This window comes from Oncorhynchus kisutch, linkage group LG6 (genome assembly GCF_002021735.2).
Source record: "Oncorhynchus kisutch isolate 150728-3 linkage group LG6, Okis_V2, whole genome shotgun sequence".
Classification (NCBI taxonomy): Eukaryota; Metazoa; Chordata; class Actinopteri; order Salmoniformes; family Salmonidae; genus Oncorhynchus; species Oncorhynchus kisutch.
Genome location: NC_034179.2, coordinates 49946619 through 49964585, shown reverse-complemented (window position 1 = coordinate 49964585; position 17967 = coordinate 49946619). Strand labels below are relative to the sequence as shown.

The window sequence follows — 17967 nt, the reverse complement described above, 5'->3', positions numbered from 1 at the left end:
ATCTGTTCATGTTGCTGAATATGGAACCTCTACAAGTATTACTAAATACGGTGCCGTGTCGTGTTGTTGGCTAGTAGAACATGTGAATATCACATTGAATCTTAAGATGGCTGTGACGAAGAGAATTCTGCATTTACTTGGCGCTTAATGAGTTTAGGGGATTTGCATACATTTTGGTTCAATGAAGTGTGCATTTGTGTGTGCCTACTTGTAATCCATAAATTGAAAAAAAAAAAGAGGCATTTGTGCCAATGGTTTGTTCCACAAATATGTAGTGACTTTCAAACTTGACAAAGTTTCTCAGCTAACTCAAAACAAAATACTAAAATACTCATTCTTAGCAGTGTATTAAGGACTTGCTCGAACAGTTGTCCGTGTTGGGGACTGAACCATTGTACTCCTAACGTCTTGTGATGAATGAAAATTGCTTGTTCTCATTAACCTCCATTTAAATGTAAATGTGGGTTTTGTCCGCGGTTACCTCTAGACTGCTGCAGCAGATAACTTGTCATGGGTTCAGTTTCTTTTGTAGAACATGCAGTAGCCATTCTTTTGAAAAGTCTACATTGTTAACTTTTCTTCGATTGCATTACAAGTAATAGTCCACCTATGTTATTGTAAATTTAGCTTGTTGATATGAACTAATCAATTCTATGGGATGCTCCGTGGTGTTTGGAAATGCTTTGTATGATGCGTTGTTGGCCATGACTTCATGCTGTTTGTATATGTGTAGCTCACTGATCACTTCACTGTGCTTTTTAGTCTACGATCTAGATGTGAAGGAGCCTCGAAGAACCTTTTGGGGTTCAAAAGATTGGCACTATGGGGGAACCTTTTCAGATTCTTAGAGGAAAAGATTCTTAGAGGAACCCCTATGTAAATGTTCAAACTGGAACCTTTTTCTGATGGGAGGAGCTCACATTAACATATTGTAGCGGCAGCAGCCTATCAGAAGATTGGAGGCGTGACTTTCAGATTGTTATTTTTGGCCATCCGTGAAAGTAAATGTCATTCCTGTTCATCATGTTTAGTTGGTACACTGCAAATGTACATTTTCCTTGAATATTTATGCATATTATAGTAATAATATTAACATTTCTGATTACAGTAACTTTTCCAACATTGGGATTTGCATAGGTTTTGATGAACTCATACATCTCTATAAGCCTCATAGAAGCTAATAAAAAAATCTACGTTCACAAAAAACTTTTCGTAATTAAAGCTGGAGGCTACAGTCATAATATAATGGGCTTGATGGTCAATGTTGTATTATTCAATATTGATATTAAAATAGTACTTGTATTTCATCTTCTTCTGAATCTGAGAGCGCAACAAATCCAACGGCAAAATAAATTCAAAGTGCTCTGCACGTGCCAGCAAAAAGGTTCCTCCACGAACCCTTTGCTCCATTGAAACGTGAAAGTTTCCTCAAAGAAGTCTCAACTAGCCAAACTAGCAAATATCCCCAGGGCTCCTCAGGTCACCCTTAATTCTAAGAGTGTAGAACTAGGGGTATTCTGTCCACAAAACCGTTTATATACTATAATATGCACTAAAAGTATGTGCTAAAAGTGTGTGGACATCCCTTAAAATTAGTGAATTCGGCTGAGTTCCAGTTGCCCATCCCTGTTCTATTTGGATCAATTCCATTTCCATTTACCCGGTTTCATAACCATTTTCAATGAGGGTTAAATGCCCAACCGTTGGTCGAGTGAAGCACGTACCATTTTCAAGATTGGAGCCAATTCTATTTCAATTCATTCAATTCCAATTTTCCTCAATGCTTCTCTGAGAAAAAAATTTGACTTGGAATTTCAGTTACTTACTTTATGGCTCAGGTAATGTAGCAGGGGATGGCTAGTGGAGTCCAGATGTCTATGTTCTCTGGCAGAGGTAAATGTTTTGGTGGCTTCACAGTCACATGGTTACATGAAACCTAATATTGTAGTGACCCTTAACGCTGATAAGTACATTTACTGACTCCTCCTCCAAGGGAGCATGCTTTCTTGGAGTCGTTGGTAGCGTGCAGGTCTCAGGACTGCAACGTTAGGGTATACTGACTTCCCCAAGTGACTTACTTGGAGTAGTTGGTAGCATGCCGCGTCAGTTTCCTGACCTCAATGTCGATGGCTTGATTCCACCCTGGGACAGGTCCTCCTGTTTTTATTAAATGTATTATTTGTAAAAAAAAATATATAGGTTTTATTGTCAAATACACCAGATGGGTGCAGTGAAATGTGTTGCTTTATAGAAGTGGCCACCAACCACTTTCACAGTCAAAATGCAAGCCAAGATTTACTGCTCAGATTTTTTTCCAACGTTTCTTAAAAAATGTAACATTGACCTAATAAAAACAGTTCTATAGGAATGAGGTTTGCGTAGTCGGCCTAATACATTATCACAGCACACTGGCTACATGCCAGGCCTGAAAATATAGCTCTTCTCAGACCATATTCTATTTCAAAACTCAAGCTTAGATAAAAAAAAATAGATCAGTTGGTGTAGCAATTGCAAAATAATTAGCTTTTTTATACTGAACAAAAATCTAAACGCAACATGTAAAAAAAAGATATATCTACGATTTTACTGAGTTACAGTTCATATAAGAAAATCTGTCAATTTTAAATATATTCATTAGGACCTAATCTATGGATTTCACACGACTGGACAGGGGTGCAGCCATGGGTGAAGAGCCAGGCCCAGCCAATCAGAAATAGTTTTTTCCCCACATTATTACAGACATAAATAGTCCTCAGTTTAATCAGCTGTCCGAGTGGCTCGTCTCAGACAATCCCACTGGTGAAGAAGTCAGATGTGGAGTTCCGGGTTCTGCGGTTGTGAGGTCTGCGGTTGTGAGGCTGGTTGGACGCACTGACAAATTCTCTAAAACCAGATTGGAGGCGGCTTATGGTGGAGAAATTAACATTCAATCTTCTGGCAACAGCTCTGGTGGACATTGCTGCAGTCAGCCTTCCAATTGCATGCAAAAAACTTTTTTGTAATTAATTCATTAATATTTTCTCCCATATGTGACAAAATGAGGCAGAAAATGCATCCAGTGTCCTAACATCTGATCGTACTGTGCCAAAGAAAGAGGACACTTCATGCATGGCTGCATGCCAGCCTACTGTCTCTGAGCAGTGCTAAAGCTGTTCTCTTTCAAGGATCCGCCACTCAAGTGAATCCTGCAATAGCCTTCTGGCAAAGTGAGTGTCTTAAGCTGAAGCTGCTATAACAACAAAGATACACATACGTGCAAGACGTCAACCTCTACTCTTGGATTAAATTACACACAAGACCGGAGGGGAATTACTTCAAGTTGTGTTGTATGTAGATAAACATGGTGTTTGCCAATCAGTGTTAAACTAGAGTGTTTTGTATCAAACTTTTTCAAAGTAGGACATTTGGGGTTTGAATGAGGTATCCTCCTGGGTGGAATTTGTTCAAAAAGATAAGGGTTAAATTGAATAGCTTTACTTCTCTGTATTGCAGTGAATGTCACCTCTTGGCTGTGGATACCTAGTCTGGTTACCATTCTCTTGAGCTAACATTCCACTGCTAGCCAATTCATGCCATTGCCAAAGAGACGGGCCTTTTTGCCATAGTCTGTCGGCATTAGAACATTGTGGCCCCTTCCGCATGTGGGGAAACGACCTGTGGTTACCTAGGTTACCCCATTGGCTCACAGAAAAAGCATGACCTTTTTCAAATACATTTTTCTTGTCTGCTTGTTTTAGTCAATTAAAAACTATATTTAAGAAAAGTTCAACATGTCTAAAAATTAAATTTCAACATTACCTGCTCCTGAGTGTTCTCACTATTTAGAAAAACAGAATATTGTAGGGCTTCCCGACCGGTACATTAAGCTTGCTAAGACCAGCAACGCAAACAAACGCCCATTGAACATCTCATTCCAAAATCATGGGCATTAATATGGCGTTGGTCCCCCTTTGCTGCTATAACAGCCTCCACTCTTCTGGGAAGGCTGTCCACAAGATGTTGGAACATTGCTGTGGGGACTTGCTTCCATTCAGCCACAAGAGCATTAGTTAGGTTGGGCAATTAGGCCTGGCACGCATTTGGTGTTCTAATTTATCCCAAAGGTGTTCAATGGAGTTGAGGTCAGGGCTCTGTGCAAGCCAGGCAAGTTCTTCCACACCAATCTCGACAAACCATTTCCGTATGGACTTCACTTTGTGCAGAGGTGCATTGTCATGCTGAAACAGGAAAGGGTCTTCCCCAAACTGTTGCCACAAAGTTGTAAGCATAGAATTGTCTAGAATGTCATTGTATGCTGTAGCATTAAGATTTCCCTTCACTGGAACTAAGAGGCCTAGCCCGAACCATGAAAAACAGCCCCAGACCAATATTCATCCTCCACCAAACTTTACCGCTGGCACAAGCATTGTCCTGTCATCTGGGGCAGGTAGCTTTCTCCTGGCTTCTGCCAAACCCAGATTCGTCCGCCGTACTGCCAGATGGTGACGTGTGATTCATCACTCCAGAGAACTCATTTCCACTGCTCCAGAGTCCAATGGCGGCAAGCTTTATATCACTCCAGCCAGCGCTTGGCATTGTGCATGGTGATTTTAGGCTTGTGTGTGGCTACACGGTCATGGAAACCCATTTCATGAATCTCCCGACAAACAGTTATTGTGCTGACGTTGCTTTCAGAGGCAGTTTAGAACTCCGCAGTGAGTGTTGCAACTGAGGACAGACAATTTTTAAGCTCTACGTGCTTCAGCACTCGGCCATCCCGTTCTGTGAGTTTGTGTGGCCAACCACTTCGCGTCTGAGCCGTTGTTGCTACCAGACATTTCCACTTCACAATAACAGCACTTACAGTTGACTGGGGCAGCTCTAGCGGAGCAGAAATTTTACATATGACGTGTTGGAAAAGTTGCATCCTATGACAGTGCCACATTGAAAGTCACTGAGCTCTTCAGTAAGGCAATTATATTGCCAGTGTTTGTCTATAGAGATTGCATGGCTGTGTGCTCGATTGTATACACCTGTCAGCAACTGGTGTGGCTGAAATAGACAAATCCACTAATTTGAAGGGGTGTCCACATACTTTTGTACATACAGTACCAGTCAAAGGTTAGGACACAGCTACCCATTCAAGGGTTTTTCTACATTGTAGAATAATAGTGAAGACATAAACTATAAAATAACACATATGGAATCATGTAGTAACCCAAAAAGTGTTAAACAAATCAAAATACACTACCATTCAAAGTACCACTTAGAAATGGGGTCACTTAGAAATGTCCTTGTTTTTGAAATAAAGGCTAATTATTTTGTCCATTAAATATACACCGTAGTGTATATATTAGATTCTTCAAAGTAACCACCCTTTGCCATGACAGCTTTGCACACTCTTGGCATTCTCTCAAACAGCTTCACCTGGAATGCTTTTCCAACAGTCTTGAAGGAGTTCCCACATATGCTGAGCACATGTTGGCTGCTTTTCCTTCACTCTGCAGTCCAACTCATCCCAAACCAAACCATCTCAATTGGGTTGAGGTCAGGTGATTGTGGATGCCAGGTCATCTGATGCAGCACTCCATCACTCTCCTTCTTGATCAAATAGCTCCTACACAGCCTGGAGGTGTGTTGGGTCATTATCTTGTTGAAAAACAAAATGATAATCCCATTAAGCGCAAACCAGATGAGATGGTGTATTGCTGCAGAATGCTGTGGTAGCCATACTGGTTAAGTGTGTCTTGAATTCTAAATAAATCACTGACAGTGTCACCAGTAAACCACTATCACTTTTATTGGTGTCATTTGGGCTGCAATCTGAGGCACAACTCTAATGAACTTATCCACTGCAGCAGAGGTAACTCTGGGTTTTTCTTTCCTTTGGCGGTCCTCATGAGAGCCAGTTTCATCATAGTGCGTGATGGTTTTTGCGACTGCGCTTGAATAAACGTTCAAAGTTCTTGAAATGTTCCTCCTTGACTGACCTTCATGTCTTAAAGTAATAATGGACTGTCATTTCTCTTTGCTTATTTGAGCTGTTCTTGCCATAATATGGACTTGGTCTTTTACCAAATAGGACTGTCTTCTGTGTACCACCCCTACCTTGTCAAAACACAACTGATTGCCTCAAATGCATTAAGGAAATAAATTCCCCAAATTCCCCTTTTAACAAGGCATACCTGTTTAATTTTTTGTCTACTATATAGTTTTATATCTTCACTATTATTCTAAAATGTAGAAAATATTACAAATAAAAAAATCCATGAATGTGTAGGTGTGTCCAAACTTTTGACTGTAACTGTATAGTGTAGCTTTGTGTCGTCTACATGGACACCGGGTCCCCACATGTCCCACTCCCCCAAGCTGAATAGCCAGAAGCCACAGGGTTCTTTTCGCAGGCTCTATTTGCCTATGTGGGACCGTAGGTCAGGATTTTTGTCATGACAAAGTTGCTTATTTTACAATGGGGATCAATAGGAGAGAATGTTTTTGTTTTCCCCAATTTCTGGATGTGGTCGAGGGGGTTTCCTTCTTATGACATGAATACTGACTCGGAGTATCTTCAAATATGAACATTCTATCATTAATGAGCTCTAGGAGAACAGAGGATTTGATCCTGATTCGATAACCCTCACAGATATCATTCAATCACAAGGATTATGCAAATATTGGAACACTTTTTTCTCCCCTCTTAAATCGTTGGTTTTCGATTGCTGAACAACGATTTTTTTTCTTAGTCGAGATGAAACCAATCTGTCGAAAGTTGATAGCTCACAACTAAATTCTCAAACTAAATACATACCCCAATTCCAACCACAAAACTTCGTAGCTTTTATTTTAAGCTTCAAAATACAACTTGCCTAGTTAACAGCTAAATGTTTGTTTTTTACTTTGTTATAATTGTAATTCTACTTTCAAGGCTCCACACGAAATATGAATGTTATTTTCCACAACCAATGAGCAACTCCGCCGTGAATCCAGCTGCATGTTGAAAGTTGAGATTGCCTAAAGGCCAGTCTCTTTGACAAAGGAGGGGATTTTGGGCTAAAGACCCACTTCAAAGGCAATGTTTTATGCAAGTGAGTAAGTAACCTTCTCTGTCTAGGTATGTACAGATTGAAAGTCTGTTCAATGCCTATTGCCTACAATGCAATGCAAAGTTAATACGTTGTGCAAAACTGGTTCATCAAGTATTTTGTCGTAACACTTTATAATAACTTCATTTAAGACATGAATGATTTGCTGAACATTTTATAAATCATTATTACTACATTTTGGTAACCATATAATTGGAAAGTTAGTTAGCATAATGAATAATGAAATGATAAAATAATTAAATAAATTAGTTTCGTAACTGCATTTTCACCGTATAATTGAGACTTAATGAAAAACGGCTTTGACAAAGCTTCTTCAGCGCACACCAGACTGCTGGTGGCACCAGCTGTTCAAATGGGTCTAGCTTGGACTCCTTGTCAAAGATATTGTCAACTGCTTGATCAAGAAGCATCTAGTACCTAGCATCTATCAGCTGCCAGTCTTCACTAAGGCTAAGGACTGGGAGCAGAGCTGAACATCTATTTAGTGCTTACAGCTATTTGCTATTTGTTTGTTTGTGGTTTCTTTACCTTGAGAACCTGCCTAGCACTGATACAACCCTATAGAATAATGTTGTTTGTACTTTATAACTCCGTTTAGTAACATTCAGTGAGAGTGAATTCCCGACATAATGCAATGCAAATATCCAGAGCAAGTTAACTGCATTGTACTACTACAGAGTTTGGAATTACTCAGCTTCTTTCCCTTAAAATGTTTCCCCAGATATACCTGACAAGGGCATTTGGCGATATGTCAATGATGTTCTCCTGCTATGGCATCTAATATCAGTACCAGTGATTTAATTTCACAAATTGCCCCCTTTTATTTTGACCAATAATGCTGTGATCGTCGGTTTAATCCAAGACCCCCATTTGCATGTACATCTGAAACGCAGCGTGTTGACCTGCAGTAAATGAACGTCTGCTGATTTACACCGGAATTAGCGAAAGGCGTGCCATGTGGCTGTTTTCATCCATATTTCCTCTCAAGAGACATTTCTAAGTATTGTATATGATCAAATGTGTATCCGTCATGTGTTTTACAGATATCCAGGAGATCTATGAGGTGACGCTATTGAACACCCAAAAGAGCTGCGAGCAGAAGCTGGAAGAGATCAACCACATGGCTGACAAGTGGGAGCAAACAGGCACAGGCTTCCCCACCACGGCGCTACAACATTCCTGCCCAACAGAGGTGAGCCTGATGGGACCTCAGAGTAGTGGGCATAGAAATATCATGAATCCTGCCAATAAGGAATAATTGACTTTGAATAGGAAGGCCGTTTCTTCTCCTTGTAGTTCTGTGGCAGTGGTCCTATTTTACCAAAGAGGAAGCTAGATGACTTTAAAAAAACACTATGATATAATATCGCAATAAGATACGTTTTTCTGTGTCATAGTTTAAGCAGTAGCGGTGTGTGGGTAAATTCACTTGAGAAGCCAAGCCAGGGAAAAAAAAAGCCAAATTACAATTTATGTGTTGTGATGTTTGCTCTGTAACCTGTTAGTTCATACGCCACTGGGACATACTGTATAGGCTTAAGGCCGAGACTAGAAGAAGACAACAGTCACACAGTGGCATAATGTTTGTTGCATCATAAAACCGTAGAGCAACATCTGTCCAGTGAAGTCCACAAAGCATATTGCATGTAACAAACAGTTACATGACCTAGATCAGTGGTTCCCAAACTTTTTATAGTACCCCTTCAAAACATTCAACCTCCAGCTGCGTACCCCCTCTAGCAACAGGGTCAGTGCACTCTCAAATGTTGATTTGTTGCCATCATTGTAAGCCTGCCATACACACACTATACGATACATTTATTCAACATAAGAATGAGTGTGAGTTTGTCACAACCCGGCTCGTGGGAAGTGACAAAGAGCTCTTATAGGACCAGGGCACAAATAATAATATAATAATAATCAATAATTTTGCTCTTTATTTAACCATCTTACATATAAAACCTTATTTGTTTATCAAAAATGGTGAATAACTCGTCTAATCAACGTAAGCTTAATATGATGTGGTTGTCCATGGTACTGATTTCTGTGTGTGTAAGTAAAAAAAGCCATTGCCATCCTCGTCTCTTTCATGTTGCTGAAACAGTCTATGACTCTGTTTTTAGTTGTGCTAGGCTACCTGGCTAAAATGCTCGCTAGCCTAACTTTCATGGGCAACGATGAGCCAGCTAGTTAACATTAGCCTACTCAGTGGCGATTTTAGCATGTAAATCTTGGTGGGGCAAAAAAAAAAGTGTGATGCATGCCAGCAAAGCCATTACACAACACAATACATGAATTGCACTATCACGGTGACAAATGGTGCCCTCAAACTGTTAGGGCCTACATAAAGCTGTCCCAACATCGTACCACTGCTACACCTGGCTATCAGCAGAGCCTTGTCTGGCAGAGAAACTGTTTATTCAGCCTAATTTACTGACTTAAAAAAAACATAGCTGATATGGCTGACTTGCTTTAACAAATGTGGTTTCTACTGACAATTGAGATGTACAAACTATGGCATAAGGGGACGACAAGCAGATAAGAGGCAATCCGTAATTTCGATTAAGACATTAATGAGCGAACTAGGACGGACATATTCAATATAATATAAATTAAGAGGGGTAAACCACTCCACTGAATAGCAGGTTAGTGATTGCTTTGCAATACTTGCAGAGTTAACCACTGTCACTGATTCCTTCCAAACCACTCATTGTTGAATTTGCGATTTCCAACTTGTTGTGTAATGTTAATGTCCAATGGCCGATGAGCACCGATACGTTTTATCTCATTTCTGTTCCCATCAGTGACAGAACACTGAGTCAATCACGGCGCAACGCTCCATATTTTCTGCTGGCTGATTTCAGGACATTTTAGCCAAAAACCTGTTGCCTCTGCCAGGAGGCTGGTACTTGACCGCAAATGGATCTTCCAGCGAGACAATAACCCCAAGCACACCTCAAAATCCACAAAGAAATGGTTAATTGACCATAAAATCCAAATTTTGTCTCCGGACTTGAACCCTATTAAAAACCTGTGATTTGAATTGAAGTGTGCAGTCCATAATGGCAGACTAGGATATCAAGGATCTGTAAAGATTATGTATGGAGGAATGGTCTAAATTCCCTCCCAATCTGTTCTCCAATGTGCATAAAACTTTTTAGGAAAAGGCTCAGTGGCAATAACAGGGGTGGCAATCATTTTGACGCCTTTCTTTTTGAGTGGAAAAAAGTATTACTTGTTAAACAATCTTTCTTTCAGCTATTTTATTAGTAGAAAATAATATAAGTTCCCAATTTTTTTGAGTATAAAATATAGCTTTTGTATTTGTATTTTATATGGTCTTTTTTGTTCATATTTATCAAGGGTTCCAATAATTTTGGTCTTGACCGTATATACTTTGTTATCTTGCCAGCCATTGATGAGTGCTTGATTTTATTTTATTAGACTTTTTAAATATATAAAAATCTTTCACTGGGCAACAGATACCTCTACCAAAATTGCAGAGGATTTTATGAACAAAACAATATTTGGTAGGCAAGGGCTGCAGAGTAAAAACCAGTGACATGGGCAATCTGTGCCATACATTCAATCATACAAAATGTCGACATATTTACATACAGTGGTTAAATTGAGATGTGGGAGGTCCCTAGTTCCGGGGTGGGGGCGGGAGAGATACTAGCCTAAATATATACAGACAAAGCGTATATCACAGTATACAACAGGTCGCAGAGGGATATTGACTGCTATATTTTCAGTTCTGGTGACTTTTTAAAAGGACATCCTACTCCAATCTGAATGAAAATAAAATGATGCTGACATCAAAAATATAATTTTCCCCTCCAGAAATGAGTCCAATATAACGTATTAGTCCATATTATCAGGCAGGTGTGCTATTTAGCAACAATTATTATCACCTGATGTTGCTCAACTGCGTAGGGGCTATAAATAAATAGGCTGAGTATTGCCCATTTACACCATTGGAGTAATCATTAGCTAGGTCACATACTCTAACTCTAAACATTAGGCTACATATTGATGACTTCAACGTCTCCCCCAAAAAACGTTCCACTTGCACTCAGCCAACCAAGGATCATGTACTGTGAATATAATGTTGGCCGACCTGTTACACTTGACCCTTGTTACATTTAGCCCCGGTTTTCCCTATGCATTTAACGCCATTGGTGCCTGCTAATGTGCATAATCCAACCCGCTGCTAAAAACTCAGGTTCTAAAATGTTGCATTTGACTCATTTCTTGGATTTGAGAAATAAGTGTAGCTTAGTAACACTAGAATGCTCAGTGATCTTCTTTTAAGTGGCCATCGAAACTGCTTTCAAGGGTGCGTTTTCCCGCGACTGCATTAAGAATGTTATAGGCATTCCTGTTTCTCTCCCTGTGCGCCACTCACAATTTGAATGCACCCTCGAGGAATATTATTTTCTTGCATAGAATGTGACAGGCTGAACAATTGAATAGGTCAACTATTCTACTATGGCAGTGGTCACTAACCTTTTCTGAGCCTAAATCACTTTCTGAGTCAAAATGCGGGCCACTCGGATTATTATTATTTTTTTACTTAAAAAACATAAGCCTTGGCAACATGAACCTATTAAAAACACATATTTGTGCAGTAGGCTATAGGCCCAATACATTATCACTGAATATTGGATATGCTTGAATTTCCCTGCCAATCTCAGACTATTCAAAAGTGTATATTTCAAAACTTGAGGTACATGATCACACTTGTAATATATCATAATTTGTGGTATTACATGTGAGGCACAACTGAGTGAGCATACATTTAAATCATTTGGTTTCTTTATTTTACTTGACTGATGGTGCCTGCATCTGATGGCCAGTCTCGGTGGAGGAAGGGCATCAGAGGGTCGGCATCTCGCAGTCGGACCGTCCCTCAGCTCTCTCCCCTCTCCTAAGACACCGTCTTCGAGCTGTTGGCGAAACTCGAGTCACATTTCTGCCTCATGCACAAATTCATGTTGTCACTAGGGCTGTTGTGACCATATTATGGTCACGAGTCATGAAGGCAGTCAATATCCACATGACTCTTTAGTCACGGTAATTTGGCTTCTCAAAGCCAAGCTTCTCGAAGCCAAACTTGATAACTGCCTGGTACTCAGCAGTATTGTTCCACAAATCACTCTGACATCAATGCAAATGTATTCGAAAATCTAATGAAACACTTCACGAAAATCCATGAGCTCATGTTGCGCAACATTTCTATAGGCTATGCCATTGCTTATATTTACAACAGGAGTATAGCCTACCTGGCTGGTATGAAAATAAACCACGGTGAAAAACGTTGTCCATTCACTATTTATGTGCTTAGATTAGTTATATCTTTTCCCGCTGCCCCTGTTTTGATGCAGGTGCATGATAATGGTCCATTCTAAATCAAAACAAATGTCACAACTATATGCAAAGACAAGATTAAATCAAGAATAGTCTGATGGGTGACAGTATTAGCCTATCACTTGTAAGTTAGATATTATCACTTGTGAATGATGCCCAGCATAAGAAACAATGCCTTTTTGTGTGTGACTTGTTTGAATCATAGTCGCACACCTCATATAGCCTAGCCCATAGGCCTATACGTTTTGTAAGGTTTGTATCACAACTAAAGTGGCCAAATAACTTCTTAAACTTAAGCCCATTAATCCACTTTACAAGGGGTATAGAGCCTAACTGGCATATATAAGCAGCTCGTGAGTTTCAAGTTTGGGAAGATAATTGTCCCATATGAATGCACCTTTATAATATAAGCATTACATAATTGCATTTGCAGTCACTTTTGATAATGTTGTTTTCCCGCTAATGGAACATTTGCGTTTATAGCCGACTGCCTTGTGCGTATTGCTGCGCTTATAGCCGACTGCCTTTTGCGTATTGCTGCGCTTATAGCCGACTGCCTTGTGCGTATTGCTGCACTTATAGCCGACTGCCTTGTGCGTATTGCTGCGCTTATAGCCGACTGCCTTGTGCGTATTGCTGCGCTTATAGCCGACTGCCTTGTGCGTATTGCTGCGCTTATAGCCGACTGCCTTGTGCGTATTGCTGCGCTTATAGCCGACTGCCTTGTGCGTATTGCTGCGCTTATAGCCGACTGCCTTGTGCGTATTGCTGCGCTTATAGCCGACTGCCTTGTGCGTATTGCTGCGCTTATAGCCGACTACCTTGTGCGTATTGCTGCGCTTATAGACGACTGCCTTCTGCGTATTGCTGCGCTTATAATGTAAAGAAAAAGTCTAATAGTTTATCAACGTGAAATTCGAGGCATTTTCAAGTGCTTGTCAAATTGTGAATGAGAGACTATTGGAGTGTGTACAGCCTGCGCAAAAAACAGGAGAGCTCGTGCCTTTCAAGCATTATCGTTAGTCTCATCATGTAGCCTTACAATATATTAAAAAACAAAACATATACCCCAACGTTTGTGGAACAAATATAGGTACATTAATAACTCTAAATGAAGCATATATGAGGACCTATTTCTTTGTTAACCACCAGAATAGCCGCATGTGCGCACTCCCTCAAATCATTTGGTGAAAATATTAATATTTTATTCAGCGTTGTTCAATTGTATTCTTCATACTGTAAAAATAATATAAAATAGTACCATGGAATTATAAGGATATCTTGTCTGCTAAGCCAGGAGATGCTAAATGTGTTTGTTAATTAACGGTCAATTACCGTAAGACCGACACTTATTTGCTTGACAATCACCAGCTGACTAAATTTCATGACCGCCACAGCCCTAGTTGTTACTCCCAGGGTTGGGGAGTAACGGATTACATGTAATATACATGTATATTTTAGATTTGATTACATGTAATCCATTACATGTAAGCGATTGCAAAAACCGGTAACTGTAATTCGTTACGTTACCAGCAAAAATATTGTAATCAGATACTTTTGAAAAACTACTTTGAGGATTACTTTTAAATTCTGAAAGGATGTTTACAAAAATAATCTGACACTTTTTTGTTTTCTCAATGACATTCAAATCAGCATTGAAAAAAGGCACAAGTTTAAGTTTGTTCCACCTGAGTGAGTCTGACCACAATTCAGAGACGACTATGATGACACCAAATGTGTTTGATGGATCACAGGAAAAGAGCAGGAATAGGCTTTTGTAGGCTACAGTCCAAACTATGTCTTCCAATGGTGCGACTGCTGTCGGCATCCAAAGATGATCCAACTTGAATAAACGCTTGGAGGTAAGGATGACAGCATGGTGTAGTCTATGGCGATACGGATATCAATTATTATCAACAAAGCACATTGATGTGAATCACACTGCTGCTCTCTCATTTAGCTATTTGCGTCTTACGGATTGTGGTTGTTGTGGATGGCTGTTCACAAATCTATATGTGTATTTGAACCCAATACTGGATGAATTCAGGAAGTTTAAGCTGCCTACCAATCATTGGTTTTGAAACCAGTGGACAGCCAGTGAAAAATGCGCTCTTGCAACAGCTGCATAGTGCAGATCCCAGCAACAGCTGCATAGTGCAGATCCCAGCAACAGCTGCATAGTGCAGATCCCAGCAACAGCTGCATAGTGCAGATCCCAGCAACAGCTGCATAGTGCAGATCCCAGCCTATTGAATAAAAGTGGGGCTTTTATTGCTCAATCTAATTCATGCTGATTTAAAACATAAATCCATAGGCTTAATGGACACATGCTCAAACTCACACACTTTTGATAGACTTAAAGGGGCAATCTGTAGTTGCTACATCTATTTTTGTACTTGTAAATTATAAATACAGTACCAGTCAAAAGTTTGGACACATCTGCTCATTCCAGGGTTTTTCTTTATTTTGTACTATTTTCTACATCGTGGAATAATAGTGAATACATTAAAACTATGAAATAACACACATGGAATCATGTAGTAACTAAAAAAGTGTTAAACAAATCAAAATATATTTGAGATTTGAGATTCTTCAAAGTAGCCACCTTTTGCCTTGATGACAGCTTTGCACACTCTTGGCATTCTCTTAACCAGCTTCACGAGGTAGTCACCTGGAATACATTTCAATTAACAGGTGTGCCTTGTTAATTAAAAGTTAATTGGTGGAATTTATTTCCTTCTTAATGTGTTTGAGCCAATCAGTTGTGGTGTGACAAAACGATAAAAAAACAGTTGTCTCCAAACTTAGAACATTTAATTACATCATGATATATTCTAAAGAATTCCAAGGCAATAACAAACAAATGGTAAATTAATATACTACAAGTCATTGTTTATATACCCATTGGTGTAAAAATACTTTAAAGTACTACTTAAGTAGGTTTTTTGTAGGTACTTTAAGTAGGTACTTTGCTTTACTATTCATATTTTTGACTACTTTTACTTCACTTCATTCTTAAAGAAAAGTATGTACTTTTTACTCCATACATTTTCCCTGACACCCAAAAGTACTCATTACATTTTGAATGCTTTGCAGGACAGAAAATGGTCCCATTCACACACATCAAGTGAACATCCCTGGTCATCCCAACCGCCTCTGATCTGGTGGACTTACTGAACACAAATGCTTTGTTTTAAAATTATATATGAGTGTTGGAGTGTGACCCTGGCTATCCGTAAAATAAAAAAACAAGAAAATAGTGCTGCCTGGTTTGCAAAATATAAGCAATTTTACTTTTACTTTTGATACTTAATTAAGTATATTTTAGCAACTACATTTACTTATGATACTTAAGTATATTTAAAACCAAATACCTTTAGACTTTTACTCAAGTAGTATTTTACTGGGTGACTTTTACTTGAGTCATTTTATTTTAAGGTATCGTTACTTTTACTCAAGTATGAGAATTGAGTACTTTTTCCACCACTCTATATACCTGTTTCTATTGAGAGGTGACTGTCCAACACCCTGACTCCTAAACTTCATGTTGGAAAATAAAGCAATTCATGATTTTTGTAATGTTTTCAACATTATTATTTCAATAGAACATATTGAGTTGTTCTATTATTAAATAGAAAGATACTGATCTAATTAGTAGTTGTTGTTTTTTTTACTTTAAAAAATGATGTTGTCCCACCTTTTGATGTCACCACTGAAGCACACACAATGTGTGTCTTAAGCCACACCCCTACAAATATCAACAGGGCTGCGTTGTGAACGTTTTTACATTATGGAACGTTCAATTAGTAACAATGGTGGCTTAGACGAAGGCTAACGTTTTACGTGTCCCCAACCGATTGTGTTTTTTTGTTTGTTTATTTGTGCTGTTTGTAACTTATTTTTAAAACTTATTTTGTACATAATGTTGCTGCTACTGTCTCTTATGACCGAAAATAAATTCTGGACATCAGGACTGCGATTACTCACCACGGACTGGCAAAATCCTTTTTTTCATTTAACGAGTCTGACAGGCCCGACGCGAATGATATACTGCTTTCTCGGGAACAGGCCCAGATCCCCATGATTTGCTTGAAGAGGAGGTGGAGAAAAAGGGCCCAGATGGCGGGCTGCCTTCTGAGAATTAGTAGGCGATCAAATAAACTCCCACTTCCTTCCATTCTGCTAGCAAACGTGCTATCTTTGGAGAATAAAATAACATTTGATTTGATTTGAATGAAATAGATTACCTACGCTGAAGATTTAACTACCAATGGGACATTCAAAACTAATATCTTATGCTTCACGGAGTCGTGGTTGAACGACGACACTATCAACATACAGCTGGCTGGTTATACGTTGTAGCGGCAGGATAGAACAGCAGCGTCTGGTAAGACAGGGGGCGGCAGACTATGTATTTTTGTAAATAACAGCTGTTGCACAATATCTAAGGAAGTCTCGAGCTATTGATTGCCTGAGGTAGAGTATCTCATGATAAGATGCAGACCACACTATCTACCTAGAGTTTTCATCTGTATTTTTCAAATCTGTTTACATACCACCACAGTCAAGAGGCTGGCACTAAGACAACATTGAATGAGCTGTATTACGCCATAAGCAAACAAAAACGCTCACCCAGAGGCGCCACTACTAGTAGCCTGGGACTTTAATGCAGGGAAGCTTAAATCCGTCTTACCTCATTTCTATCAGCATGTTAAATGTGCAACTAGAGGGGGAAAAAACTCACCACCTATACTCCACACACAGAGACGCGTACAAAGCTTTCTCTTGGCCTCCATATGACCATAATTATATCCTCCTGATCCCTGCTTACAAGCAAAAATGAAAGCAGGAAGCACCAGTGACTAGATCAATAAAAAAGTGGTCAGATGAAGCAGATGCTAAGCTACGGGACTGTTTTGCTAGCACAGACTAGAATATGTTCCGGGATTCCTCCGACATTGAAGAGTACACCACATCAGTCATTGGCTTCATCAATAAGTGTAACGATGACGTAGTCCCCACAGTGACAGTACGTACATACCCCAACCAGAAGCCATGGATTACAGGCAACACCTGCATTGAGCTAAAGGCCAAAGTTGCTGCTTTCAAGGAGCGGGACTCTAACCTGGAACCTTATAAGAAATCCCACTATGCCACCCGACAAACCATCAAACAGGCAAAGCGTCAATACAGGACTAAGGACGAATCGTACTACACCGGCTCTGAAGCTCATCGGATGTGGCAGGGCTTGCAAACCATTACAGAATATAAAGAAGCCGAGAGCTGTCCAGTGACACAAACATACCAGACGAGAGCTTCAAGTTCTTGGTGTCCACATCACCAACAAACTAACATGGTCCAAGCACACCAAGACAGTCGTGAAGAGGGCACGACAAAATCTATTCCCTCTCAGGAGACTGAAAAGATTTGGCATGGGTCCTCACATCCTCAAAAGGTTTGACAGCTGCACCATCGAGAGCATCCTGACTTGTTGCGTCACTGCCTGGTATGGCAA

The 17967-nt window shown here is 39.7% G+C and overlaps 1 protein-coding gene across 1 annotated transcript in view; it reads left to right on the top strand.

Annotated features, from left to right (window-relative positions):
- Positions 1-17967, top strand: part of LOC109891842 (disks large 1 tumor suppressor protein-like) — a 98768-nt gene that overhangs the window by 71758 nt on the left and 9043 nt on the right. The window contains exon 3 of the mRNA XM_020484318.2: positions 8126-8274. Coding sequence (XP_020339907.1) covers positions 8126-8274 — 149 coding nt within the window. The remainder of the gene's footprint in view (positions 1-8125; positions 8275-17967) is intronic.